General features: G+C 41.0%; 3 protein-coding genes across 3 annotated transcripts; 1 reads left to right on the forward strand and 2 right to left on the reverse strand.

Annotated features, from left to right (window-relative positions):
- Nucleotides 1–1,012: 1,012 nt before the first annotated feature.
- On the reverse strand, nucleotides 1,013–11,109 carry LOC103175988 (zinc finger protein 821). The gene is made up of 6 exons (XM_007889314.2): nucleotides 11,020–11,109; nucleotides 9,129–9,217; nucleotides 6,390–6,565; nucleotides 5,824–5,922; nucleotides 5,144–5,307; nucleotides 1,013–4,199 (listed from the first exon to the last, which is right to left on the reverse strand). Exons 2-6 carry the CDS (start codon nucleotides 9,169–9,171, stop codon nucleotides 3,641–3,643), a joined length of 1,041 nt encoding a protein of 346 aa, XP_007887505.2. The 5' UTR covers nucleotides 9,172–9,217; nucleotides 11,020–11,109; the 3' UTR covers nucleotides 1,013–3,640.
- Nucleotides 11,110–12,768: 1,659 nt separating this feature from the next.
- aprt (adenine phosphoribosyltransferase) lies at nucleotides 12,769–16,692 on the forward strand. Its single transcript, XM_007889315.2, has 5 exons — nucleotides 12,769–12,944; nucleotides 14,966–15,069; nucleotides 15,558–15,691; nucleotides 15,869–15,947; nucleotides 16,533–16,692. The coding sequence occupies exons 1-5, from the start codon at nucleotides 12,784–12,786 to the stop codon at nucleotides 16,670–16,672; spliced, it is 618 nt and encodes a 205-aa protein (XP_007887506.1). The 5' UTR covers nucleotides 12,769–12,783; the 3' UTR covers nucleotides 16,673–16,692.
- Nucleotides 16,693–17,243: 551 nt separating this feature from the next.
- cdt1 (chromatin licensing and DNA replication factor 1) lies at nucleotides 17,244–26,016 on the reverse strand. Its single transcript, XM_007889316.2, has 10 exons — nucleotides 25,287–26,016; nucleotides 24,002–24,127; nucleotides 23,486–23,709; nucleotides 22,701–22,895; nucleotides 21,959–22,098; nucleotides 21,606–21,706; nucleotides 20,773–20,961; nucleotides 19,998–20,135; nucleotides 19,168–19,369; nucleotides 17,244–18,747 (listed from the first exon to the last, which is right to left on the reverse strand). The coding sequence occupies exons 1-10, from the start codon at nucleotides 25,851–25,853 to the stop codon at nucleotides 18,584–18,586; spliced, it is 2,046 nt and encodes a 681-aa protein (XP_007887507.2). The 5' UTR covers nucleotides 25,854–26,016; the 3' UTR covers nucleotides 17,244–18,583.
- Nucleotides 26,017–26,238: the final 222 nt, after the last annotated feature.

Consider the following 26,238-nt stretch of genomic DNA (forward strand, 5'->3'; position numbering starts at 1 on the left):
AACAATACTTTGAACGTTTGATTACCGGCCACAGGCAACTTGATGCTTTTTGTTTTAGACCCACAGACTTGAATTTGATTCGCAGGCATTCCACTCACCATATCTCATTTGTTCAGGAGCAATTTGATCCTTCATTCAACAGCCACCTGTGGGGCAGTACATAATGCTAAGATGCAGTTGCAGTACCTCTTTTGAGTCAGTAGATGGCGCTGTGTAGTTCACATACTGTATAACTCGATGTGGATTATAACACATTGTAAATTTGGTTTTCATTTTTTTCAAAGAAATCAATTTCGAGATCCAAAGATCAATTTACTGCCAAACATGGGATCAATTGCAAAAAAAAAAAAAAAAAAATCCCTGAAATAGTCTAGAAGTGAAAGAGTTGCTGAAACCTGAGGGCGATAGTAAGTGGGAGGTGAATGGTGGTATCCACAAGGGTCTGACTATATTGTCAGACTATCAACTGGAGGCACTTGTAATTTTCGCTTATTTCATTAGTACCAATGCCTGATGTAAATTAATTGCTTTGGCCTGAATAATGGATGCAATTAAAGTTTTCTCAGTTTGACACACTAGAGATGAGAGCTTTCGATAAACAGAGAGATAAAAATAAATTAAAAGTATTGTATTTCTTGCATTAATGTTGTAAGTAATCATTGTCTTTCCCATTTGTGTCCTTCCCTCAAGGGAAGTTCACTGACTGTAAGCAGTTATAGCAAGACAAATTGGTCTGTCACTTCATGGCTGTGTATGGAACATTGTAGTAAATCTTGTTCAGTGCTTTTGACACATTCATTTGATAATGTGATGAGATGCTATTACCAAAATGAAGGGATTATAATAGCAGTATTATAATACAATGTAAATATTGGCAGAGTCCAATTCCTGTTGTGATATCACTATCTCCCAAGATACCAAAATGTTATCATTCAAGTACTTTCATTAAAAGCAAGTTAACTAGACTTCCAGAGAAAAACGAACATACACAGATTGAAATTATTTTCAATCGGGTTTTATTGGCAACATACATAGAACAATACAGTCTTGAATAATGGACTAGGATTTTCTGTAAAAAAAAAACTGAACAAATTTCTTGAGAATACCTTCTTGGAAAGGTAAAACAAGAGTTACTAATGGAAACAATGATATTCTTGTATCCACAATAGCAACTCATTTGTATTGGTCAAGAATAAGTTAAGATGATAAACATCAAATTGGGATTGTCATAATAAAAGGATAAACAATAACAAAACGTGACCAGTTTAAAAACACTGATCCATCACAAACATTCTTTCCAAACAATCTCCAATCCAGACACTTAGTTTGGGTTATCATTCAAAAATTTTTAGGGGGGTCAGCCAGGTGTTTGACATGCAGAAACCAAACAACATATTTAAGAGTATCCAACCTATAAATGGAAATTCCAGAAATGTTTATTGGAATGGAATGTGGCCTCGCTCCCTGGAGGGGTGAATCCTGCTAACCTAATTCCCAGGAAGATAATAATAATAATCCTTGCGTTTGATACAGCGCTTTTTATGTCTTCCAGACGTCTCAAAGCGCTTCACAGAATATGCTGTAAAGTGAATTGAGTGTATATTTTGTGGGCGAAATGTGGCACACAGCAGTGTCCCACAAACAATCGCGGATTGAGTAACCAAATTATTATTGTGTTTTTTTTCTTGAGGGATTATTATCAGACCTAAGGAAACTTGACCTGCCAGGAATCAAACACAAGTCTCTTGCTTGTGAGGCGAGGGCTCTTAACCACTGAATTATAGGACTCCTTAATAGTCCTGCATTTACCACCCTTTATCAGATACTGTCTAAACCTGCCAAACTGAAGCACAATCAGTTTTTCTAAAGGCACAAATAACTGTGCCAAGTGAGGCAAAGCAAATTATATTTAAATGGAGCAACGTCACTATCTTGCAACCACCCCTTAAAACAAATAGGAAAGAAATATCAGCACTATTTAACATTGGTACAAAATAAATTGTAAACAAAAGTGCAAATAGTAATGCAAGAACAATCCTGTACCAGGAAGGTGGAAAACTATACTGACCCTTCCAATTAAACTTAAAATAAAATCCCAAACAACCCATATACAGCAATTGTTTATATAGGCTTTCAGAGCGGTTTTAAAAAAAAATTTTTTTCTTTGTTCCAATACAGTTTAAAACAAAACCATGAAAGCCTTCAAAAGAAAACTGTAATGTTGCTGTATTTCAGATATACCCACATATTGGTCTTGATCTGATTGTATTCTTGATTGACTAAGTTTACTATTGTGTCAGTTCTTTGACAACATCTGTAAAAAGCAGAAACATGCATAACACCCAGCGTAAAGTTACAAGTTAATAAAATTTGAAGTTTAATAATTATCTAATTTTAGAATGCATTATATATTTTGCAGTAACTGGCCTGTCAGTTGGGAGATAATTCATCTACAGTAATTTGTATTCATAAGAATAATGGGCTAAGAAGATGCAAAAACAATTCAGCCAAAAAACTTTTCCAATTAGTTTTCCCAGTCTCATGCACAGGGAATAAGGAAATTTAACTCAATAAGAACACCTATGTTGTAGGATTCCAAAGGCTGGACAAATATACTAAAGTTCATGTATTCTAAAATTCAAAGTTTACTTTACATTGTCTACATTTACAATACACATAAGATGACTCCAACTACAGAACAATATACTGTATTTTGGTGCTGTGATTTTGTTTCAGTAACTAAGGATTTAAGTAAAAACTGACTATAGTTAACAGTAAAAGGGATACAGTATCAGTATATATAGTACTGGCATAGTTATGGTCAACTTTCCCCATACTTTTGATTGTCAGTAAATCACAGTAGTCCATCACACCAACCAATAATTAAAAAAAAGTTGCTCTATGATTTTCCCATAGTGTTAATGGTATTCACATTTGACCGATCAGATTTTAAAAATAAAACCTCTAAATATACACAACATGACATTTTAAACGGATGCAAAACTGCAGAAGGTATCTTTCATTCTCACAAATTCAGATGGTGTTCAATAAAACACCAAATATGATGATTTTAAGAAGATTACTCAACTAGAATAAAACCCAATTTTGCGTTTTTTTAAAAAAATTCCAAATCCTGCTTTGCCAACTAGGATTATCCCTTGAAGCAATCTGGTCCAAGTCTTTAGTCCAATACAGAATTGACACAGTACAGAGGAAGATGTTAGCATTAGGTTTGCAGCATGCTACATTCTTTTAAAGTGCAAAAAATAATTCAATGATAAAGTGTGAAGAAATTTTTAGTACACTGTTCCAGTCAGTCAAGTTTCACAGAATAGAACAGATCAAAGATCCGTAAGAAGGGTCGGAACCACTGGCATGTCACATTTGATTTTGAAAGGTTGATAAAGCTCATGTGCATCTGGTAACATTTAGTGTACGAGTTTACACCTACAAATTACATTAAATTGTTTCCTATCTGTTCCATTTATGCCTGTATCCTGACTTCTTGTATACACTGATCTCAACGGGGAAAGAGGGATGAAAGAAGGGAAGTTCTTGATGAATCTTAGAAGGTGTCAATGGCAAAAATAACTTAACTCACTCAAAATCCTATCATCTTGTATTCACCTCACAGACTTGGTCATGCAACGTGAAGTTGGAATGGGTTTATCTCGGGTGTTGAAGGGTTCTGGGAAATGTGAAGTGACAGACTGGGATCTAATTTCTGTAAGCGCCTCTTTATTCGTTTTGCTTCCCTCTCTCGTATAAGTCTTGCTTGCCGTTTTTCTGGCGTTTCATTCGCCCGCTTCATTCTCATGGCTTCCCGGTCACGCTGTAACCTCCTTGCCCTTTGCTCTTCACTTTCCTGCAATCTCTGAAGACGTTTAGCTTCACGATCTCGCAGCCTCCTCGTCTCCCTTTCGTCTGGCGTTTCATTCGCACGTTTTAGTCTTTTTGCTGTCCTCTCACGTTCAAGTCTTTGAAGACGTATGTGCAGGGGCTCATTCTGTCGACGGACCATCCATTTTTGTACTGAAGTCTCTTGTGCCTCCATCAGATTTCTATACGTTATACATGTTTCACAGACAAACAGCATGCTGGCAGCCACGACAGAATTCCAGAAAGGTCCTGGTTCTTCAGGTACAGAGGCTCCTGGACAATTATGCTCAGGGTCAGGTTTTCCATCTGACAACTTCTCGCTGCAAATCCAAACACCTCAAATCAGTAAGAATGCAACATACAATTATACACCTTTAGGATTTTTATTTTTAACACACAGAAATGAAACACACGTTAAAAAATTCTTCATTTTCTAGGTTCTAATAGGTCAGTGACACATTGCGAGTGTGCAACCAGAATACGACTGCCAAAATCAAATCTCTCTCTTGATTGATATAACTCAATGACATCCCCCAACTTATTGAAGAGGTGGGGAGGAGGAAGTACAGAACTTCTGACGGAGGGGGGAGCACCATTCCCATATCTGAAGTTTAACGATAATAAAAATAATCCTAGCATTTGATAGAGTGCCATATTACATTGTCGAGACATCTCAGAGCACTTCACAGGATTTTATTGTGAAGTGTAGAGACTGCATTTGTAGGAGAAAGTGACAGCCAATTTGTGAATAATGTTCCACACCAGTCATAAAATGAATTACTTTTTTTTAATTTTGTACTGTCCAGTGAAAGTTTCATTTTTTTCTGACGAAAATTACAAGAAATGTACAGTAGCCCAAATTATTTGTTTTATGAAAGATTTTAATTTCTGTATTCAGAATCTGGCTGGCTACAAACAAAATGGACGAAATACTGTAAGCGTGAAATGTTAAACATGCCTGAAGATTAACTGAGAATGATTTCATAGAGTTTTTTTCTAGTTGGTGTATCTGGTGTGGCTGACTAAATCCTGCTGCTCTTCAATTGTCCATCCCTTCCTGTTTTGTCATTTGCATTGTTTACTTCTCCTAAGTCAATAGGAATGGATTCCTAAAAGAAATACCGACTTTCTGCAACAGGCAATGAAAACAAAGTTAGTCTAAGGAAGAATCATAGAGAATATCTGGGTATTTTTCAACACTGGTGCTACTGCAATTCTAATAGCTCTAAATCCTAATGAGTCACATTTTGGAAAGAGAACTGACCTGTGTATGTGGCCCTCTGTTGTTAATGTTTGTCCACAAACAGCACAGTGATGGGGCTTCCTCCCTGGGCCAAGCGTTTGTTTATCCAGTGAACTAATGGAGTTCAATGTGCCCCCACAGATACTGCAGTTGATCCCCTTAGTGCCTCTAATGTCTTGATGGTGCTAGAAACATCAGTGTTAAAACAGATTAGTTAAATTTGTTGTGAACTTTAGTACACATTTAAAGGTTAAGAATTTGTAGCCGGATATGCACATGGTCTATTTTTAGAAATGGAAGTAGTGCTATATAACATATACCCATACATATACATATAACCAGCGCTCTGTTAGCAGAATGCTGGATCATAAGGCCAGTATTTTAGTCATTCAACATTCAGAACTGTAAAGCTCAACACAGAAATGGCCACATCATTGTCTGATGTTGGTTGCTCATCACATTTCAACGACAAAGCAAAGACACCCTGATTCAGAGGCCAGTAGTGATTTTTAAAAAAACAAATAAAACACAATTACAATTGTATACAGCCTATACCTTCCACGCACATACATTGGCATATGGCCTTAGCATGTTCCTTAAGCGCCCTGGGATGCTAACCCGTGTAAAGGGTGCTTATATAAATGCAAGTTGTTATTGTTAATAATTAAGTCAATAGGCCAGTCCCAATTGCACCTCTTTACCTGCTGGATGTGTGTGGACAGTTCACATGTAGTTTCACAAGTCAACTCGCAAAGAGGACACTGATATCCAGTGGTATTTTCCTGCTGGTCTTCAGACTCCTAGAAATTGTTTAAAAAGTTACTTTTGGAACTGGTTCATTGTCATTACCTACAACTCAGAGCTGAGCAGTATTAATAGTGAAAAGCTTATTCCAATTCAAACCTTTTGCACTTTAATACCTATCAGTTGAGGGGCTTAGTGCCTCGATATTAGAAAATATTATATTTTCTATTTAATGAGTAAACTCTATTTAATGAGTAGACTTTAAAAGGCTAGAGGGAAGCAAAGTCAAAGATCCCTCTAAGTGAAATTATTCACTGCCAATAATATATCAGATTTTAAAATGATCACTTGTGGTATCAAACAACAAAGATTGTAGTAAATGTGAAACTCTAAAAGGTACATCTTAGTCCCAGGCACACAATTTCAAAGGATATTCTGACTCCTTCAAAACTTTTGTGAAGTGAATTACAATTTTATAACAATACATTTCATACCCAAATCTGTGCATTCTGAAACAATTTACCTGACTCTCCTCAGACTGAGAAAAATCACTGCTAGTCTCTGGACCCTTCATGTTATGACTGTCTATGCCTTCATTATTGTCAGCTGGCATAAACGTACTGCTGGGTGAAAGATTGCCTTCAGGCTCTTTAGGAAACGATTCGTGTTCTGAATATTGTGTTGAGTCACCACAATTCTCTAAAAAAACGAATGTAATATATATGATAAGAAACAAATGCAGTGCTAAGATGATATTGGTCAAGATATGTTTGACCTATAGCATCAAGATCTAAAGTATGGGTATACAAGTTTTACATCTCTGCTGAAAATGGCAAAGTTACTATATTAAATTAACAATTTCTATTTTATGAATACTGACCAATGGTAATGCACAAGAAACAAATGTTCTGTTTTGGTTATTCTAAAAACACTTAAATAGCCAGTTTAAACTAAATTATGTCAATTGTCTCTCTCATGCAGCTCAAAACATGTAGGTGATAATCACATGATTGTTCGAACACTGGAACAGCAATTACATTTAAAAGTCAACTGGGTTTATTTCTACATATAATTAACAGCAACAATGTACTCCTTCATACAGGAGCACAATAATCCACAGTACTGTCTGTCTGCAGATGGCAAGACTGCCACATACTCAGCAATTTATATACAATGCTCAAACTTCAAAGATTAGATTCATAAAGCTTCAGTTTTCAAAATATTTCAATTTGTTTGTTTACCAGGTCGTCAATATGAATGTAGTAAAATACTGCAATTCCAAATTTTACGAACTGCTGAAGCTATAAACAGTTAATTGTATTATCTGGTGACAGGTACTTCTACAGAATGTTTTAAACTTCATTTTAGTTACTTTCCCCCTCAGAGTGCTGACTTGTACTAAGATGTGGTTCCAACGGGTCAAGAAGCTTTACAGTGCCAAGCTGCAATTTTTAGTGTGTGTGCAGTATAACTTGGCAGGCACTACAACCATGGGGAAAGGCATCCTGTTCTTACTAGAGTTGTTTCCAACAGAGGGGATAGTATAGATAAGATCTGAGGCTTAACCCCTCCAAACCTCAACGTAATGTTGATATTGTGTGACCCACCAGGGCACGGTAAAGGAAAGAACATTTCTAAAGACCAATACTGATGTCTAACTAACCTTTTCTGGTCAGTCACAAAGTAAACATTAAAATAATGTTAACTGGAAAACAAACAACTTTGTGGAATCATTGTGTTATTAAAAAGTACTCATGACATTTTAACAACTGTAGTTGAATCATTACAATTCGCTTCAATGTTCTGTGCATGGAAACAAAATGCTATGCATTTGTCTCTTATTCTCTTCACCTTTCCTCCCACTGACTCAGTAGTGTAAGATGTCCGTCTGTGAATCAAAGATACCATCAGTCTGTCCGGATGGGCGCGTCTGCTCTTGCTTTTGCTCTCTGAATCATTACAACCTGATCTTCTCTCATACTCTCAATCTAATATTGTACAACCTCACTCTGGGTTGTCCGTTCAGTTCCTTTATTCTAGTTGCTATTGCCCATTAGGCAATCTTCTAAAGTCTATGCAGTTTTTGGAAATTTCCTGAATTTGTTTGTGGAAGTAGTTCTTGCATTTTCAGTGAAATCTCTTGTATGCTTTGAATGAATCCATTCTCCAATAAAAAAAACTCTTCCATTATTAGAGATTTTATCTCAACAATGTTTCCAAAGGAGTTAATGCCGTTTATTGCCCAGCTATTCCAGATGATAACCTTAGCACGTCCTGCATTGGCTTCAGTTGATATCAAGCACTTCATAGAGAGGTCAGTTTATAATCATTCCCACCAAAATTTTGCCCTTTGATTTTTCACTCTCCTTGATCCTTTTCCTGACAGCCCAGTGAGATCATACAAATGGCAACTAGTTAGACAGCATCATTGCTAGGAATTAGTCAACTGCTTGTCCCGTTGCCCTTGTTCAAGGGGAAGAAGAGAAATAATTTACAGAGTTCAATTGCAGAATTTTCACTAGCTCCTTGATTAAAAAAAAACCTTTCTGAGCAGCCACAGAATACTTCTATTTCACGGAGTTAAAAGGCCACATCAGTGATAGAATCGTGTTATTCATTTCTTCATATCGGGATACAGCACTTTTAAATTACTTAAGATATAATCATAAACTGCTTTTTAAAGCTTAATATCAAATACTAATGCAGAAAAATATTGCACTATCACTCTACTTGACTTTTAGAGTGAAACACAGTAAATTCCTGATAACTTATCACTCCCAAGTGGAAAGGGCTTGGTGACGAGTTATTCGGAGTTATAAGTTAGGCATATGTATAAATACATAAAATAATGCTGTCAGGATATTAAGAGTGGTAGCAACGAGTTGTCAGAGGTTTGTTGTATTTGATAATTCATTGTTCCACCTAAATTACAATAAATTATACTTTTTGGTCTGGAAGCATCATACCCGTTGTCAATACCAGATTTAGTAGTGACAACTGAGTTGCTAATATTTGAAGATAGAACACACAAGCAACACTTAGAGGCAAGAGTACTTTTCAACTCAAGACTCCTCTCAAATTGATCTATCACAATACCTTATCTTCTATTAGATGTATGTTTTCTCTCAATGTTACACAAAAAAACTAAGGGGCAGAAAAATCAATATAAAAGCAATTTACTGTACAAACCAAGCATTGAATTTCAACCTAAAACATTCTCTGAGATACTATTTCTTTTCTATACTATACTCTTTTGTTTTACCTTTTCTGAGCTTTTCACTGGGGAGCATTACAAGAATCCCCATCTTCCTCCCATTACTGTCACCAAATGACTGCCAAGTTTTCACAGCTCTGCATCATACAACAGGAAGAGTGTGTTTTAACCACATTATGAAGCTAGAATCAGGTATAATCAGAAATATATTGACAAAAATATGCTTTATAGACCTATAATACTAATTTATATAGTCTGACGCAAAGCACATCTATTTGAGAAAACACCAAGGAAATAAAATGCATTAATATTCCTTAAATAGAAGACGTAAATTGAATTATAAGTATTCTTATTAAAATAACTTTAATGGGTTTATATTATTGAAATGTAAAACAAGGAGACACAATCTCAAACTCAAAAGAAGCAGTGAACAGACAGTTCAGAGTTACAGAGAAGCAAATACTGTATATGGAATAGACAACCACAATCCAGCTTTTAACCAAACAAAATTGTAGAATACAATACAAGTAGGATTATTTAGTTTTTTTAAAAATAAAAATAACTCCTGCTCCTGTATATTCCTACATTCCTAAACACCCTTTCTCAATATGTTCTGTACAATTTATTTCCCATTCACACTATATAAGCTTTCATTTTTCTCCTATTCTTTTTCCATCTGTCTCTCACTCCTTATCTACCTTGCTTGTCCTCTCTACCCATCTGTCAATATCTCTGGTCTCCATTTACCAGGAAAGGACTGCAGCGCAACAGAATCTAGCTTATACTTTTTGAATGTACATACACAGAATAGAGCTGGGATATGCAGAAAACTTAATTTAGAAAAGCATCAATTGAAGAAAAATAACATTGAAGTTATACAAGAGCTGTCAAGGCTCAATCATTTGGATCGGGATCGATTCTGTTTACAAATATAACCCAATGCAATAGATCTCACAACTTCATGTGCCTAAAATAGAGCTACAGTCAGCCCCCCTTGCTTTCGCATTATAATAATAAATAATCCTTGCAGTTGAATATAGCACCTTATCACGCCTCCGAGCCGTCTCAAAGCGCTTCACAGAATGAACTGTAAAGTAAATTGACTGTATATTTTGTGGGCGAAATGCATAGATCCAATTCCGAGCATTTACCAGATGGCGATAGTTCTACTTCATTTATTCTTAAAGCAATTATTTTCTTTTTTTTCCCCCCCCTTAAAAAAAAACACTCAAGCCCTATGAAAACGATGTCTGAAATCCCTGCCTTGCGGCCCGCATTTTACCCCCGGTCCACATCTTGCTCTATTCTTCACCTTCCCCCCCCCACCCCCCATCACCACCATCTGCCAGTCTGGATCTCTGCTCTCTTTCCCTCCCTCCCTCACTCCCTCCCTCCCTCCCTCACTCCCTCCCTCACTCGCACGCCATTCCCAAGCCATCTGCCCAATGCATTGTTTAATCTGTGCAGTGCCTTTTGCTTTAGTCCATGTTGTTCGATTTCCTCAATCTTCTCTCCCCCCCCATCACCACTCCCCCCCCCCCCCACCCCACCCCCCCCAGGCCTCACCTTCTCTGGTCCTGCCAACCCTCCCATGTCCGTTGCACTGCCCCGGTATGTCATGGAGCAAAAATAAATCTATTCATTCTTATAAAGTATAAGTGATTTCTCCTCCCAGTTCCTCCTCCTCCTCCAGGACCCAAGTGAGAGGGCGAAGGGCAGAAACCCGAACCCTTTTCCTAATGGAAGTGGCGGTGGTGGCGGCCCCTCTTTCCTGAAGGCCCCCCCCCCATCCTGGGGCCGACTCCCACCGCCAGTCCGTGTTCGCTCGGGAGCCGTGTCCTGTGGCTGAAACCCAGTCCGGTCCCTTGTCGGCGGGACCCTGGACTACCCCCCCACCTCCCACCACTCCCCCCTCTTCGTGGAGGGGGGGGATACTCACACTCTGCTCTCGGGTCGGGAGTGAACGGTTGGCCCGGGCCCCGCGATGGACTCCCCGCCTCCGGCAGCCCGCAAGATGGCGCGGCCCACGTGACCCAACCCGTCTCCTAGTGACGTGATCGCTTAGCAACCGTCCTGCATCCCGGAGCTGCGCCCTTCCCCATCGGTGCGGTGCGGTGCGGTGCAACCCTCTCCTCCTCCCCCCACTTGCGGCCCTGCGGACCCCGGGGTTGGGGGGGGCATCCGCTGCTCCCCGAAGCGGTCCAAAGAAACCCCAAGTGCCTCCCCCTCGCCCGGCCGCTGTTCCGCCAGTGCAGGTCCATTGGCATTCATCCCAAAGTCAAAACTTATGCTCGGCGTCCGCCCTTTCAGCAACGCATCCATCCATCCATCCATCCATCCATCCAACCAACCATCCATCCATCCATCCATCCATCCAACCATCCATCCATCCATCTAACCATCCACCCAACCATCCATCCATCCATCTAACCATCCACCCAACCATCTAACCATCCATCCAACCATCTAACCATCCATTCATCCAACCATCTAACCATCCATTCATCCATTCATCCAACCAACCCCTCGTCCTTGCGTGAGAAGCTAACTCGGCACTTCCCTTCAACCAGTCGAGGTCACCATTTCCCTGTGGCAGCACTGCAGTCAGAATTGGGGGTAACAGTGCACCATTTTCTGTACTAACTCTGTGCATGACGGGGAGATGATTCCTCACAGAACGTCATCGAACAGCAGTATATAATATTTATATCTATATATATATATCTAAACACAACCAATCGTTCTGACAGCGTCGAACCCGGTAGTAAACACTCGATTCTAACTGAACATATTCCAGACAAAGACTTCGCCAAAACAGTCTCGAGTTTCCAATCCAATGTGTGTGTTCACCTGACTCGGTTGGCAGCGCTCTCGCCCCTTTTGAGTCATTCGTTCTCCTCATCCGTTTCGTGGCTGTTCGTCGTGAGTCATTGCTCTGAGTGACTGATCTGTCACATTAACAATACACACGAACCTGACAAAAGCTCATGTTTCGAGTCAAATGTCCTGGAAAATAAAACGAGTCCCATCTCCTAAAACTGACATTTCTTTCGGTAATCAACGGTGTGGCCATCAATTCACGCAGATCAAACGTTACAGCTTCGAGTCACACGCTGTGTGGGGGTTATCTGATCTCAGCTGTGTGTGTGTGTGTGGGGGGGGGGGGGGGGGGGGCTGGTGGGTCTCCGTAGACAGAAAAAGAAGACCTCAGCAAAAAAAAGTCAACCCTTTCATTGGAGCGTGAGAGAGAGTGGGGGGTGTGGGGGTGTGGGGGTGGAGGGGGATGTGTGAGGGGGTGTGTGGGGGTGCGTGTGGGGTGTGGGGTGTGGGGGGTGTGGGGGGAGGTGTGTGGGGGTGTGTGGGGGGGTGGGTGGGGGGGGGGTGGGGTGGGGTGTGTGTGAGTGTGTGTGGGTGTGTGGGGTGGGGTGTGTGTGGGTGGTGGGCTGTGGGTGTGTGGGGGTGTGTGTGTGGGGTGGGGTGTGTGGGTGGGGGGGGTGGGGTGTGTGTGGGTGTGTGTGGGTGTGGGGGGGGTGTGGGGGTGGGTGTGGGGTGGGGTGTGTGTGTGGGGTGGGGTGTGTGGGGGGGGGGGTGTGTGGGTGGGGTGTGTTTGGGTGTGGGGGGGGGAGGGGGAAGGGAAGGGACATATTACAGCTGCGGAGGAACGAGAACCAGAGGCGGTGGGGCACAGGTTGGGACTTGGCGCATGCGCAGGGCCGGCGGGGGGCGCAGTGCGGACGCGATAGGGCGTGACGCCGGTCTCCATCCTCGAGGGCGGGCAATGGCGAGCAGAGAGGAGAAGGTCCAGTTACTGCGCTGCAAGATGAGAACTTACCCGGACTTCCCCAAACCGGGGGTCACTTTTCAGTGAGTTCTGCTATTGTCATTTCTCCTCCTGGTGACCGAAGGGAACGTGGGGGGAGAGGAGGGCGGGAAGAAGAGGCGCAGATCGATGAGAGCCGAAGGCCCCGGACAGAATGTTCTGGAAGAGAGCTTTGTTCACGAGGCGCGGGTTTTCACTCACAGCCGTTCGTGGGGCCGCTCCCCCTCACCCCCCACCCCCCCCACCCCCCGCCTTCTTTTTTTTATTATTTTTATTTTGTTTTATTTTATTTGGCGTCCGCACGTGTGCCCCGGAGCCGCGGCGGTCGGAATTGAACTGACAGCCACGGTTCCCGACAGCCCGAGTCTCGCGCACAGATAAAGTCCTCTCGATGGCTGAGCGACTGGAACTGCACGACCGCGTGACCTCCCGACTGGTCACGGAAACGTGGAAGGTTCAGGACAGAAGTGTCCTCCTGACAGAAATGACCCTCAACCTAACGGAACGTGTCCCGTCTCCAATCCCCCTCCAGACCCCCCCCCCCCCGAAGGTCGCTATACTGCACAACAACAACCACAACAACAACAAGATTGCATTTTATAGAGTCGCCTTTCACGTCGGGAGGACGTCCCGAGGCGCTGGGCAGTTGGGTCGGGACCCGAGCATTGGGGGGGGGGGATGGTCAAGGGGGAGGGGAGGGGAGGGAAGGGAGGGAGCGAGGAGGGGGTAGAGAGTCGAGAGGGGAGCTGAAGGCACGGTCGAAGAGAAAGGTCTTGAGACCGGCCTTGAAGGAGGAAAGGGAGGAAGCGAAGGCGAAGGCACTGGGGGATGGAGTTCCAGAGCCAATGCAAATAAATGCAAGTTGCTGCTGCTGCTGCTGCTGTTGTCTGCTTTCGTGATGTGGATTGCGCAACCCACACTCTTAAAACCTCTCGTCTTCTAACGAAAACTCCGACTTGCTCTTGATTTCTACCATTAGTCTGGTAGCGTAATTCGTGCTTTCACCCGGTACAGTAAAGGCAAAGGAGCTGAGCGGTGGAATAGAAGAATATAATGAGATGTACACACGAATCCCAACCCTTCCTCCCGAGCGGTGCGGCGGTCTGTCAGTTTGGAGGCTGTTTTCTTCTCCGAAAAGTGTGCCTTGTGGGCTCCAGAAGTCTGAAGCCAAATTCTTTTTGTTCACTTTGGGAAAGCTTTAATAGTCATATCAATTAAACGTGGACAAGAATGAAGAATGAAGTTCCTGCTACTGTCACTTTCTTTCTGCCTCTACTTCGTCAGCGCCTTGGGACGTCCTCCCGACGTGAAAGGCGCCGTATAAATGTAATCTTGTTACTGTTGTCAATCTTCCCGGCCTCTCATTCAAACTCATTGAACAATTCTGCAATCACAATGTTCGATTCAATCCTCCGCTTTCTTTCCTCTCTTGTTCCAGACCCTGACCAAGACTGCTTCATGCATCTTTACCATGTCATCTGGCTTCATCCCTGTTCCATGTCATTGCTGCTGAAACCGTCATTCCAACCTATATTACACCTTGGGATGTCCTCCTGAGTGAAAGGCACTTTACAAATGTAATTTTGTATTATATTACCTCCAGACTCCACCTCCTCACCAGCCTCCTCAGTTCTACAAGTTCCAGCTCATTCAAAACTCTACCGCCCATATTCTTACCAGATACAATTTTTTACCATGCTCTCCAGGCTTCACTAGCTCCCTGTCTCACATCCGATCGATTTCAAGATCTTTACTTTTGCCTACAAATCTCTTCATTCCCCAGCACCTCCCTACCCAAAATATTCTCCATCCTCCCTCTTATGTTTACCTCCTCTGCTCGGAAAACTCATGCTTCTGCACATCCTCCACCCCAGCACTGGCAGCTGAACCTTGAAGCCACCTTTCCCCCATCTCCGGGACCTCTTGTTTAGCCCTCTATCTTCAAAAACTGCCATAAATCCAATCTACCTTCCCCTCTTCAACCCCCGCTCCCCCATGTCGGTGTCTGTCCGGCTTTTGAGCCTCTCGTATTTCATTACTCCTGGCTTATTTCTGTATATTTCAGAGACATCTGTCCTATTCTGAAAGACCCAAATGCCTTCAGGGCAACCATTGACTTGTTTGAAGAGCATCTGAAAGAGAATTGTCCTCTCCCTGACTTGGTTGTAGGTAAGTCTGCTATATTAATTCAATTGAACACTTTTCTTCCTCTACTTGCTTTTCTAAATTTAGTGTGAAAGAAATTCTGAAGATAGTGGTCTCCTCCAGGTGTTTTGCTCAAATAGCCATTCTTTATATGTGAACTGAGAGAACCTGACTTGGCAATTTTTTCCACTGACTTTTCCATCTTACTGTTATCTTCATAGTTGCTTTAATTTGCAATGTTGCCCTTCAGAATGAAGGCATAAGTTCAAATGTTATAGTTTTGTATAACTGGAATTGGGTGAGAATAGCTAACGGGCAAAGTTCTGCAAGATAATGGACTTGTATTAATATTGTGAATAGATTTATCCTTATCACTCAAGGATTATATTTAACATCTTCTTTGCAAGATTGCAGATAGTTGAATTGCAGTGGATTATTTGGAACATAATTGTATATACTGTATTACAATGTTAACGCCATGTGGTCACATTCCTTTTTTGCATTTTCTATAGGGCTGGATGCCCGTGGATTTCTATTTGGCCCTGTCGTAGCACAAAGACTTGGAATCGGGTTTGTGCCAATTCGAAAGAAAGGAAAGTTACCAGGACCAATTATATCTGTTGAATTTAGTTCTGAATATGCAAAGGTAATATTTAATACAATACAAAATTACATTTGTATAGCACCTTTCACTTCAGGACGACGCCCCAAAGAACCGATGAATAATTCTAAAATAATGAAATGATGCAACTTGTTAATATACTGAAACAGATGTCAACATGCTACCATGATCCACAGATTTTATTTTCTCTCCATTTTGTAGGGAGAACTTGAGATACAATGTGGTGCTGTGGAATCAGGGCAAAAAGTTGTTGTCATCGATGATCTACTTGCAACTGGAGGTACAATGTTCTATTAATCCTATAAATAGTATTTTCACAGGAACACTATACAATGTTTTTTAAAATATTAGAAAGTATTATCTGATACTTTCTGGAAGAAATTATTTTAGGAGCAATGTAATTGCAATCGCACGGTATCGTCATGGCACATACAGATAGCGCTGAGCTTGCTCTCTTGTAAGTCTATTGATCTACCTTAGAACTTTCAATGAAATGTTTTTAAAATGTAATTGTGTAACCAGTTTTGCATTTATAGGTGTAATTTAGGGGGTTTATGCTGGTTGTAACTTTGGCTGACTCCCCTTGAATGCATAAGCTTCATTAACCCCTTCTCATGGAGCTAATGAATGCAAAATTATTTTTTCTGCATACAGTAGATAGTAGTTACCAACAACTGGTAGTAATTCTTTTAGAATAGACCGTGCCCACTTTGCCTTATCCGCAATTTCTTTTGTAAACGTTGTAGTACGTTACAAATGACATGTTTGGAAATGCAATTTTTTTAAAAAAAGCCAATGATTGAATTTTACTTGTAATTTTATTTAAAAATAAATTTATATTCAAATCCTTTTATCTTTGGTGTAGGTACTCTGAGCGCTGCTTGTGAACTGTTGAAGAAAGTGAATGCTGAGACTCGTGAATGTTTGGTGGTAATTGAATTGAAGGCTCTGAATGGTTTACAGAAGTTGGGATGTGTGCCTTGTTACTCAATTTTGCAGTATTAAGTAAAACATGTTATCAAGACTGTTGTGGTACTTTACATTGCTTCATTTAAAACATACTAATTACTCTTTTCGGTCAAAGACCACTCAGAATTTGTTGTAAGGAGAGTTGTATCTGAGGTATCAATAATTTCAAGCAGCAAGAGAATTCAAAGCATCACTCTTAATAGCAATATCCTTCAGTTACCAAGTCTCTTAACGATGACCTTTACAGATACTTACCAAGTGTCCTTTTTCTCGTTTCCTTGTAAATGCATTGTTGCTGTATCCACAATGCATTTACAATACACAATACTGCCAATATATTTGTTTCATTACCAAAATATTGAATCTTACACAAATGTAAAGTAGATTGTTGAAATATTTTTACTTGAATACTGTATTAATATGGGTATTTTTTCATTGTTCCTGGGACATTTTTAAATTTTGAATCTTAAGGTTCTATTTTCTAAGCATTCAAAATATTGGTGATTAAATTCAAGCAAATGTAACCTAATCCATTAAAGACTCCTCTAACTGTAATGAACCACATTATAGTTTTTGTTATTATTGAGATGGGAATTTGCTCTTAATGATCTAATCACTGTATGAATAGTATTTGTTCACATTTCTACCTTAGGATTCTAAAATGAGTTTTAATAGGCATGTATGAAACCTGCAATTAATCAATGAAAGGTCAGTTTTGTTTGATACGCATAGTATTTAAAAGATTTGTCAATTGAGTATTCAGGACAAATGTAGTTGACATCAAATGGGAAGCTACATTGGATATTAAGTTACCTGAACTAAATTAAAATCCTATACTGGTATACAAGCATTGGGAATCCATGGGCATCGTCATAGTACATCAATTGTAGCTTTTGGGAGGAAATAAATATTACTTCACTTGACTTAAGATATTACCAGACAAAACTGCCAGTGGGAATGCACCATGATAGAGGCAATGATGAGTCAGCTTTTTGCGTTGAACTTCTCAGTTGGTTTCAGAACATTAGTGGCAGAAATAATGAAGTAGGTCACCTGCCTGTCTTGTCCACCAGGGGGTAGTGTGGAAGAACTTAAAATTGGGTAATTTAATACTGTTCCATTATTCACACACCAATTTCTTCATTTAACATTTTTCCTCTGGGGAGAGAAGACTTTCCATTTTAAAACTGCTAAATTGAATCTCTTGTCCTACCACTCAAACTAGTAATGGAATCAATTAACCCACTATGAATATAATTGATCTTAAGAGTAATCAAAATGCAATTTTCTAATTAACATGTGCCATTCAACAAGGTGATTCTGGAATAGATATATGCTGCATAGACTGGAGATAATGGTTATTTATTTACACACAAAGGATGAACAAATAAGGAAGAATGCTGACTTTAGTAGCAATGTTGATAAATTCACTGTAATTTTCTAAGTATACTAGTTCTAAACTACTAGTTTGCTGAATTGAGGTAAATACCACAAAGTTTCTTTGAAAAGTGAAACATTTAATCAAAATTTGTTCCTTTAAAAAACATTAACCAATCAAACAGTCATCTCATCTTTTTCTTGAAGCAAATAAAAATTGAACCCTGCAGGCACAGGCCAGAATGTCTATACTCTTCATTTAAAATGCAGAAAGAAACTGGTCTTGAGAGTGCAACATACGTTACCCTACATATCCAGAGTCTAATTTTCTTTTAAAATCAAGATAAACCCATTGACTCTAAATCCCAAAATTCTGATGCTTTCCAGATAGAGTACAAAGAATTCTAATCAGTCATTTCCAACGAATTGGTACAAGTGAGGTAATCCAGGACACATCATACTGAGCAAATTCTTCTCTCTTCCAGATCAACATACTGTACATCATTTTTACAAGTTAAAAGCTTCAGAACTTACATTTACATCCATCTAAAACAATGGCATTTAAGATATTTACTTATTTTCCTCCACTTTTATTTTATTTGCAATTTTCTCCGAAATCACATTTAGTTCCACGTTCTTGTTCAGCTTCAGATACTCCTCTTTTCGAATTTGGTGGATGCTTAACCAATCAGGAACAACCTCAGCCAACAACCGCAAGTGTTTTCCTATATCCTCTAAAAAGAGATTAAAAAGAGCATTTCAAACCAATGTAATACATAGAAAAGTCAAACTACTGACAATGAAACATCAACTTGCATTTATGCAGCACCCTTCAAACGGGTAGGGTCACGGAAAAACTTAACCAAGGCGTGGTTTGGCGGGAGGGGGGCAGGTAACCGAAGGCAGGGAGAGGAAAACTGATGGGTAGCAATTTAAAAACAATCTAAACAGCAAAATACATCAGTGCTCACTAGAAAAAAGGAATTTCAGCAGAAGATTGTTGTAAAAGTTTCAAAATTGTGATTAGACGACCGAAGGACTACAATTCTAGTGTTGATTCCCGAAAATGGAAATGCTCATTTTAATATCAATGCCCCAATATTGCAATTTTTTTGCATATTTTAACAAAATTATGTTTTTAGCTTAACACTTACCAACATTAATCATTGATCGATAACTATCCACCACCCTGTTGCATACGAATACAAAAATCAAAGCTGGTTTTTTCTCAGCCACAAAGATATTGCGTAAAATCCTTGCAATCTCAGGAAGGTGTGACATCATTTGGAGACGCTCAATTTGTGTAGGATTTCGTGTCATTACTGCCTGAATCTTCTGAGCTTCTTTAGCACGAATCTTTTTAAGTAATAAACATGAATTTCATATTAGTGAATAACAATCCACAATGTTAATTGTATGAATAGTGAGTCAGTCTTTCTAATATATGAACTATCACTGGTAAGTTATGTTAAAGAAACACTAGCCACGTTCAAAAAGCAATCCTACGCCATTTCACCTTGCATGTATGAAAATCAGGGCGTTCCTAACATTGAAAAAATAAATGAGACCTTATATTCAACAAGTCAAGAAAATTATCTGACCAGGATAAGACCATGGCAAGACTGAAGAGGACTATATTTTCCCTATTGAATGAGTACAATATTTGTATGTGGAAAATAATCATCTTTATTGCCTACAATGTATAACACCAAAAAAAAATGTTCTAATAACTCATTGCTCAGCTGACACTAAAGATTTTTTTAATGCTGGAACCTACAACTTTTTATAGTATTAGGTACTTTCTGGATGCTAGAGTGGTTGATGGCATAAATTACTACAAACAATTCAAAATAAGCCTGTAGATTTGTGACAATTGGTGCAAATGGCCTTTTTGTTTTTTGCTATCGGAAAGATTAAATTAGGTTGATAAGTTCCTTTCTCTCAACCTTAAAATTTCTACTTAGCAATTTCACTGCTACCTTACCCTATCCAGCAGACTTTGGGAAATTCCTTTCAATGCAGTTGAGGGACTAGGATTTGGTTTCCTATCTGGCATCTGTTTCTGTTCAACAGCAGCAGTTTCTACAGTTTTCAGAGCCATGTTGGCAAGTGCTTTCTCCATCTGAAAATACAAGCAAGTATTACAAATGGAAAATTCTGCGTAATAATAACTTGTGAAGTACAATACAGATATAACGAAACTAATCAGAAGGACTTGGAAGGGCAGACCAGTCACTAATAGCAAGGAATCATCCCATTCAGTTCCTATTACCCCTGCAAGCTAAAGTCCTAGCTGGACAAGCATCAGGAAAGCTTGCCAGACAGCGATATCAATGGCAAGCTGTACAGTTTTAGTTGGTCAGACTCCAACAGTACTGCAACACACACTCTGGGGTCCCCAAGTCTTGCCTCTTGCCAACCTGCACCTATACTTCCCGGAATCAGCTAAGCAGGATATATCCCCCCAGGAAGACAGTGCATATTCCATTCCAACAAAATCTGGAATTTCCATGTATAGGTGGGATGCATGGAAGTCGGTTTGGTTTGCACACTCTTAAGCACAGTGATAGGTTTCTGTATGCATCAAACACCCGGCTGATTATATATATATATATATATATAAAAATATATAGATACACATATACACACACACACAACTGAGCTTGAACTATGATGCTGGACATTAATCATTAGAGACTGGAAGTCCACACTAAAATATTTAACACACTACCCCCTTAGTGAAGTACTGTCACCAATACCTTTGGTGTCATTATACTGCGAGCTTTATCCAGTACTTCTTGAGCAGTTGTTAGTTTTTCTTCATTTGGAGGCTGAGGCAGCTCTGCAGCAGGAATGTCTGGAATTTCATCCACGTTGAACCGAGGGTGCCACCGTGTTAGCTTATCATCAGGTACGTGCATTGGAGGGTTTAGAGAATCCAGGAATGCCTACATGAAACAGAAGGAATTAATATTTCACGTTTTAAATTCCTTTAGGTTTTTTTTGCTTACACAAAATCCTTCAAAGATTATGTTGTGCAAACCAACACTTCTACATTTGCTCAAGTGCTCATTTAAAATTTATATCCGCTTTCTTTAGGACCCCATCCTATCTACTATTTAAACAAGCCAAGGTGGATCAATGGTTCCCAGGAATCTTCGAATGCTAAGCGTTAAGCTGTCTTGTAAGGAAATGAAATTCAGATGTATGCAAAATTGTCAGAGCACTTTCAATACAATAGTATTGAACTGATATGCATTGTTGCATGTCAAACAGGAAGACAACTGCAAGGACTATCAGAATTGGACTTATGGGTAAAGAAGTTTAAGCGTCTTTGAAAAGGGCATCTTCATGGGCATGTGGGAGCAGAACAAGATTGGTATGACCCACTTAAGATTACTCAGGATTCAATAATGACAAACTTCTTGTGGTTGCAGTTGAAAATATTGTTCTTAAACTACTTTGTTGCAGAAAAACATTAAGGAGACTCCTTCAGCATATTCACTTCACAGAATGATTAATACAATTGAAATATGGGGTACAAGCAAAGTAATGGTATCACTTAGGCCCACCTGAAATTACTTTTACTTACTTTATGGTGCTGCTTAACAATGTTTAGAAGGTTTCGACCAAAGACGCGACGACGCTGAAGTAGTCGAGAAGCCTTCAAATGTGGACGACCATCAGCATTTACTTCAAAGGAGCAGTGAAACAGAGTACAGGAAGCAAAGGGGGGAAAATTAATCAATAATAATAATATTAAAACTAATCAATGATTCTTGAATACATTTTATGGTAAATTAACAAATTAATTCTGCCAAGACACTGAGCATCAATGAGGCTAGTCAACTGTGGCAGCACCACAACAGAGCCTTGACCTTCCTAATGGACAGAATCAAAAAAACATTAATTCTATATATCTAAACCTGTGAGCTTAGCACTTACCTCCTTCCACCACAGGATCAATAGTGAGTTGGTATTTTTTGACAGAGTTAGTCCACGTTGGGATGTCCTTTTCCTGCCTGAATCTGTATGCAGCAGGGTAAACGGTCTTTATCTGCCCAACATTTCGTTCCTCGAACTTCCTACAGAAGAAAGTTAGAATGCTTACAAAGTCTAAAAGCAAATCAATTGGGTTCAGTTGTACAGTAATACAAGCTGGCTAAATACAACTTGAGAAGTTGGAAAATACTCATTTAATCTACAAAACATAGGCACTTCTCTTTACATTAAATCCCATGATGCATTTTGAGACATATTTTTGACATGAAAGGAGGTATATAAATTGCAAGGATTACTAAAATTGGCAAAATTAATTGCATGAAGTACTGTATTCCAGCTTCGTGAGATCGCCAAGTCTCAAGTTTGTTTTTAGCCAATCTCTCTACATGTACTGCTTGTCGTCTTACAGCTTGGAAGGAAAATACTGGACTGAGGCATATTACTGTTTTTCAGACATCAGTTATGAAACTGAAGTTAATGACACAGGGAGAAGGGTCAGGAAAGAAGAGGCAGAGACAATGTAATAATAGTCTAGATCTGAATCAAATGCAATTTAAATTGTAGAGGTCCTGAGAGAATCTGAGAGTGCAACAACTACAAAATACTAGCTCTGGTTGGGGGCGTACTGCTTTCCTATCTACGCTAATCTTTAATCATACATCAATGGAACAATATAAGTACTTACCTCCGCATCATATCTGTGACACCTTGTTTCACCTTGGCAAACGTAATTGTTTCAGATCGGTTGAACAGCATGCTCACAATAGTTTCCATATTGCGGAACATCTCTGCTAGTAGCTTGTACTTGAAAGGTATACTCAACCCTGGTGGAATATCCTGGGCTAGATTATGAAAGCGTTGGTATGCTGGTGTCTTCACTCTGCAAAGAATAAAATATGGTTGAAAGAAACTGCCCTCATTTTAAAAAATGTAATTGTTACATTCTTAAGTTTAAAAGATTCACTCAATTGATTGTCTTCATACTACAATACTTATAGAAGAGCTTCTTCTGTCCTTGGTATATGTACAGAACTAATTGACACTAAGTAATTAGACATTTGGTCTAAATCACATAGATTCTCACCATTTCCCAACATAACATACAAGACGAACTAGCACAGCTAAAATCACTTCAGTGCAATTGTGCGTGGAAACCCCCATTCTATCACTCTTGCATGTGATGGATCTAACCCCTGTCCCAACTGGGGTGCCCAACTCAAATATGACCAAGCCCAGATAAAACTCAGCTGGTACACTCAGCACCAAGTGCATAGGTTTGCTGTATACGATCACACCCTTTATCTGACCCTAAAACTCTTTTTACCTGTATTTATCTGACTATTAGCAAGATAAATCCTAGAATGCATACATCTTGGGAGATGTTAATATGACCAACAGCATTTATTTACATTTTGTCCATTAAAATGGCAATTGGTAAGGTTTGAAACAAACTGTTTTTCAGTTCCTTACCTCTCATCTGTACTTGGTTCTGCCTCTTCTTGAGTTGCCGATTCCTGCTCCACTTTCCTTCCTTGGACTTTTAGTCCCAGTTTCCGAACCTGGTTCAGGCGGCTCTTGACAGTAGCGCTTAGCTCTGATGAAGTAGCAGATGAATTGATAGTTTGGGTACGTTTCTGGAGTTGCTGAAGCCGAGCCTTTAACTTCAATAGGCTTTCATTTCCAGGTGTGGCAACCTAAAAGTGTACAATATTGCATAAGTTTGCACACTCATTCCTGTTCAGCAGAATAGTACAAAAGCATTGATATTCACAAAAAATTGCCTGTCACTAACTTATAATATTTGATACACTTCATTTATCGGATTAGCCTATCATTGGAGAACTTAGCGTAGTTTTCTCCCACCTACCCAAGTATCAGTTTTCTAAAGGGCAAGTATGCAAAATTATCAGGTTTCTGTGCTATTGTGGATCCAATGTGTTGTTAAGACATTAGCATTCTATCTTGTAGATAAAAAAAATGTCATACCTTTCCTTCTGATGATTCCTGAACACGACCAATCTCTTCACTTCTCTCTTTGGGCAACAATCTCTGGTTCACCACATTCTTTGTCCCTTTATTGATGGACGATAGAGTCACAGGTTCTGCAGTTTTCTGGGTAGCAAGAGAACTACATTTACAAAATCCTTTTGGCATTTTCAAAATACATAGTTCCGAAACAGTGAATGTTATTTAATTAGTTACAAAGTAGAACCTGAAATCATTAGGTGCACTGTGTAATACAGTATTACAATTGTGGAGTCATGTAGCTCAGTGGTTAGAGCACTCGCTTTGCAACCTGAGTTCAATTCCAGGCAGAGGGCGAAACCTTGGGCAAGTTTCCTTACTCCACACAGAGCCTAATAATAATCCCTCCAAAACCAAAAACAATAATAAATTGGTCATCTTCAATCCACGACTGTTTGTGGGACATTGCTGTGCGCAATTGGCTGCCGCGTTCGCCCACAAATATACAGTCCATTCACTTTACCGTGTATTCTGTGAAGCGCTTTGGGAGGTCTTCTCGACGTGAAAAGCGCTATATCAAATGCAAGGAATATTATTATTATTATTACAATCTAAACACAGGAAAGGTGAAAATCGGGTTAGATCCAGCAAAGTGCGCGAAATAAACATCAAGGATTCACAGGTGCACTGTCTACAGGTCTAAATGAATGAGGTGAATGCAAAAAAAAAAAGAAAATTGGAAACTTCATACCCATCCACAGCAGATTTACAAAGATGTCCCCAATCTTAAAACATCCAGTATTATAAGTATTATAAGGACACCAACACACAGCACAGCAGGACTTGAGCAAAGCGCTCCCCCCACCCCCTCCCCACACCCACAGGGATACCAGTTACCTGCAAAATAAATAATTAAGTAGAAACGTATAACAACTAAAAAAAAAAAAAAATCGTAATCCTTGCATTTGATATAGCGCTTTTCACGTCGGGAGAGGACGTCCCAAAGCGCTTCACAGAACACACTGTAAAGTGAATTGACTGTATATTTGTGGGCGAACGCGGCAGCCAATTGCGCACAGCAATGTCCCGCAAACAGTCGTAGATTGAAAATGACCAATTTATTATTGTTTTTGGTTTTGGAGGGATTATTATTAGGCTCTGTGTGGAGTAAGGAAACTTGCCCAAGGTTTCGCCCTCTGCCTGGAATTGAACTCAGGTCTCTCACTTGCAAAGCGAGTGCTCTAACCACTGAGCCACAGGACTCCACTAATTCTGGACTGATCGGTCCCCCCCCCCCCCGTCTCACCGTGGATTCCGGTCCCACGGGAGACCCGAGCTCTTCGGTCTCTCCCGGTCCGACCCGGTCCGAGGGCTGCCCGTCGTCCTGGGGCTGCAAGACGAGTCTCTTGCGAGCTGACGATCTCCTCTCGCCGCCGCCGCCGCCGGGTCGGGGTCTGGGGGCGGGAGTCTGCCCGACCCCGGCCTCCGGCTCCGGCTCCTCCAGTGACTCGGACCGGGAACGTTTCTTGCCGGTGCTGGACCGAGCGCCGGGCCCGAAGACGGCCGAGCCCAGATCGAACTCGCCCCGGGCACCTCCGACTCCCCGCGGCGTCCGGAGACCCCCGAGCGGGTCCGGCTGACAGCCCAGGCCGACCTCGGACTCGCCCTCGCCCTCGCCGCCCGCCGTGGCCGGCTCCCGGGCCGGTGTCGGGGGGTCACGGTGGGAGCTCGGGGCCGGGCTACGAGGGACGCTCACCGGCTTCTCCGGCGGCTGTCCGGGCCCAACGCCCACCTTCCTGCGCTTGGCCCCCAGCGGCCCGGGCTTGGCCCTCTTGGTCTGACTGTAGTAGTCCGTGAGCCGGACCTGAGCCATGGCGTCGGCCGAGAGGTAAAGCGGCCGCTGTGACTGAGTCAAGAATAATACTCGGCCTCTGAGAGGCGCCGCCGCGGGTGTTGTTGTTGTGGCAGTTGTTTACCGGGACCACAGGGCGTCTCTCCCGGGACTCACCGGCCCGGGGCCTACCTCAGTCTCTCAGCCCGGGGTCTCCGGTCTCGGTCCGCGGGGCCTGGTCCCGGGGGGGGGGGTGGGGGGGGTCTCGCTGCGTCTCACGGGGTTTCTCGGCCTCCGCGCCGCGGACTTCTCGCGCTCAACTTTCGCGCCACCCGCTCTCACGTGACCCGTTTGGGACTCCACCATCCGACTCGAGAGCACCCGCCGGGGCGGACTGGTCCCTGGAGCGGTCCCCGCGATTACAATG

The sequence above is a fragment of the Callorhinchus milii genome, unplaced genomic scaffold (genome assembly GCF_018977255.1).
Source record: "Callorhinchus milii isolate IMCB2004 unplaced genomic scaffold, IMCB_Cmil_1.0 Scaffold14, whole genome shotgun sequence".
In the NCBI taxonomy this organism is placed as follows: domain Eukaryota; kingdom Metazoa; phylum Chordata; class Chondrichthyes; order Chimaeriformes; family Callorhinchidae; genus Callorhinchus; species Callorhinchus milii.

Bases quoted from the DNA above. Each gene is read 5' to 3' on its own strand.
- LOC103175988 (XM_007889314.2), bottom strand. From the start codon at position 9,171: ATGGGGATTCTTGTAATGCTCCCCAGTGAAAAGCTCAGAAAAG. The intron at 6,566-9,128 runs GTAAAACAAAAG...TCGTTTTTTTAG, and splicing joins CAGTGAAAAGCTCAGAAAAG to AGAATTGTGGTGACTCAACA. The intron at 4,200-5,143 runs GTCAGTTCTCTT...TTGGATTTGCAG, and splicing joins ACAGAGGGCCACATACACAG to CGAGAAGTTGTCAGATGGAA.
- aprt (XM_007889315.2), top strand. From the start codon at position 12,784: ATGCGCAGGGCCGGCGGGGGGCGCAGTGCGGACGCGATAGGGCGTGAC. The intron at 15,070-15,557 runs GTAAGTCTGCTA...CATTTTCTATAG, and splicing joins TCTCCCTGACTTGGTTGTAG to GGCTGGATGCCCGTGGATTT. The intron at 15,692-15,868 runs GTAATATTTAAT...TCCATTTTGTAG, and splicing joins TTAGTTCTGAATATGCAAAG to GGAGAACTTGAGATACAATG.
- cdt1 (XM_007889316.2), bottom strand. From the start codon at position 25,853: ATGGCTCAGGTCCGGCTCACGGACTACTACAGTCAGACCAAGAGGGCC. The intron at 22,896-23,485 runs GTAAGGAACTGA...TATTCTTTGCAG, and splicing joins GAACCAAGTACAGATGAGAG to AGTGAAGACACCAGCATACC. The intron at 20,962-21,605 runs GTAAGTAAAAGT...TGTTTCATGTAG, and splicing joins TTGTTAAGCAGCACCATAAA to GCATTCCTGGATTCTCTAAA.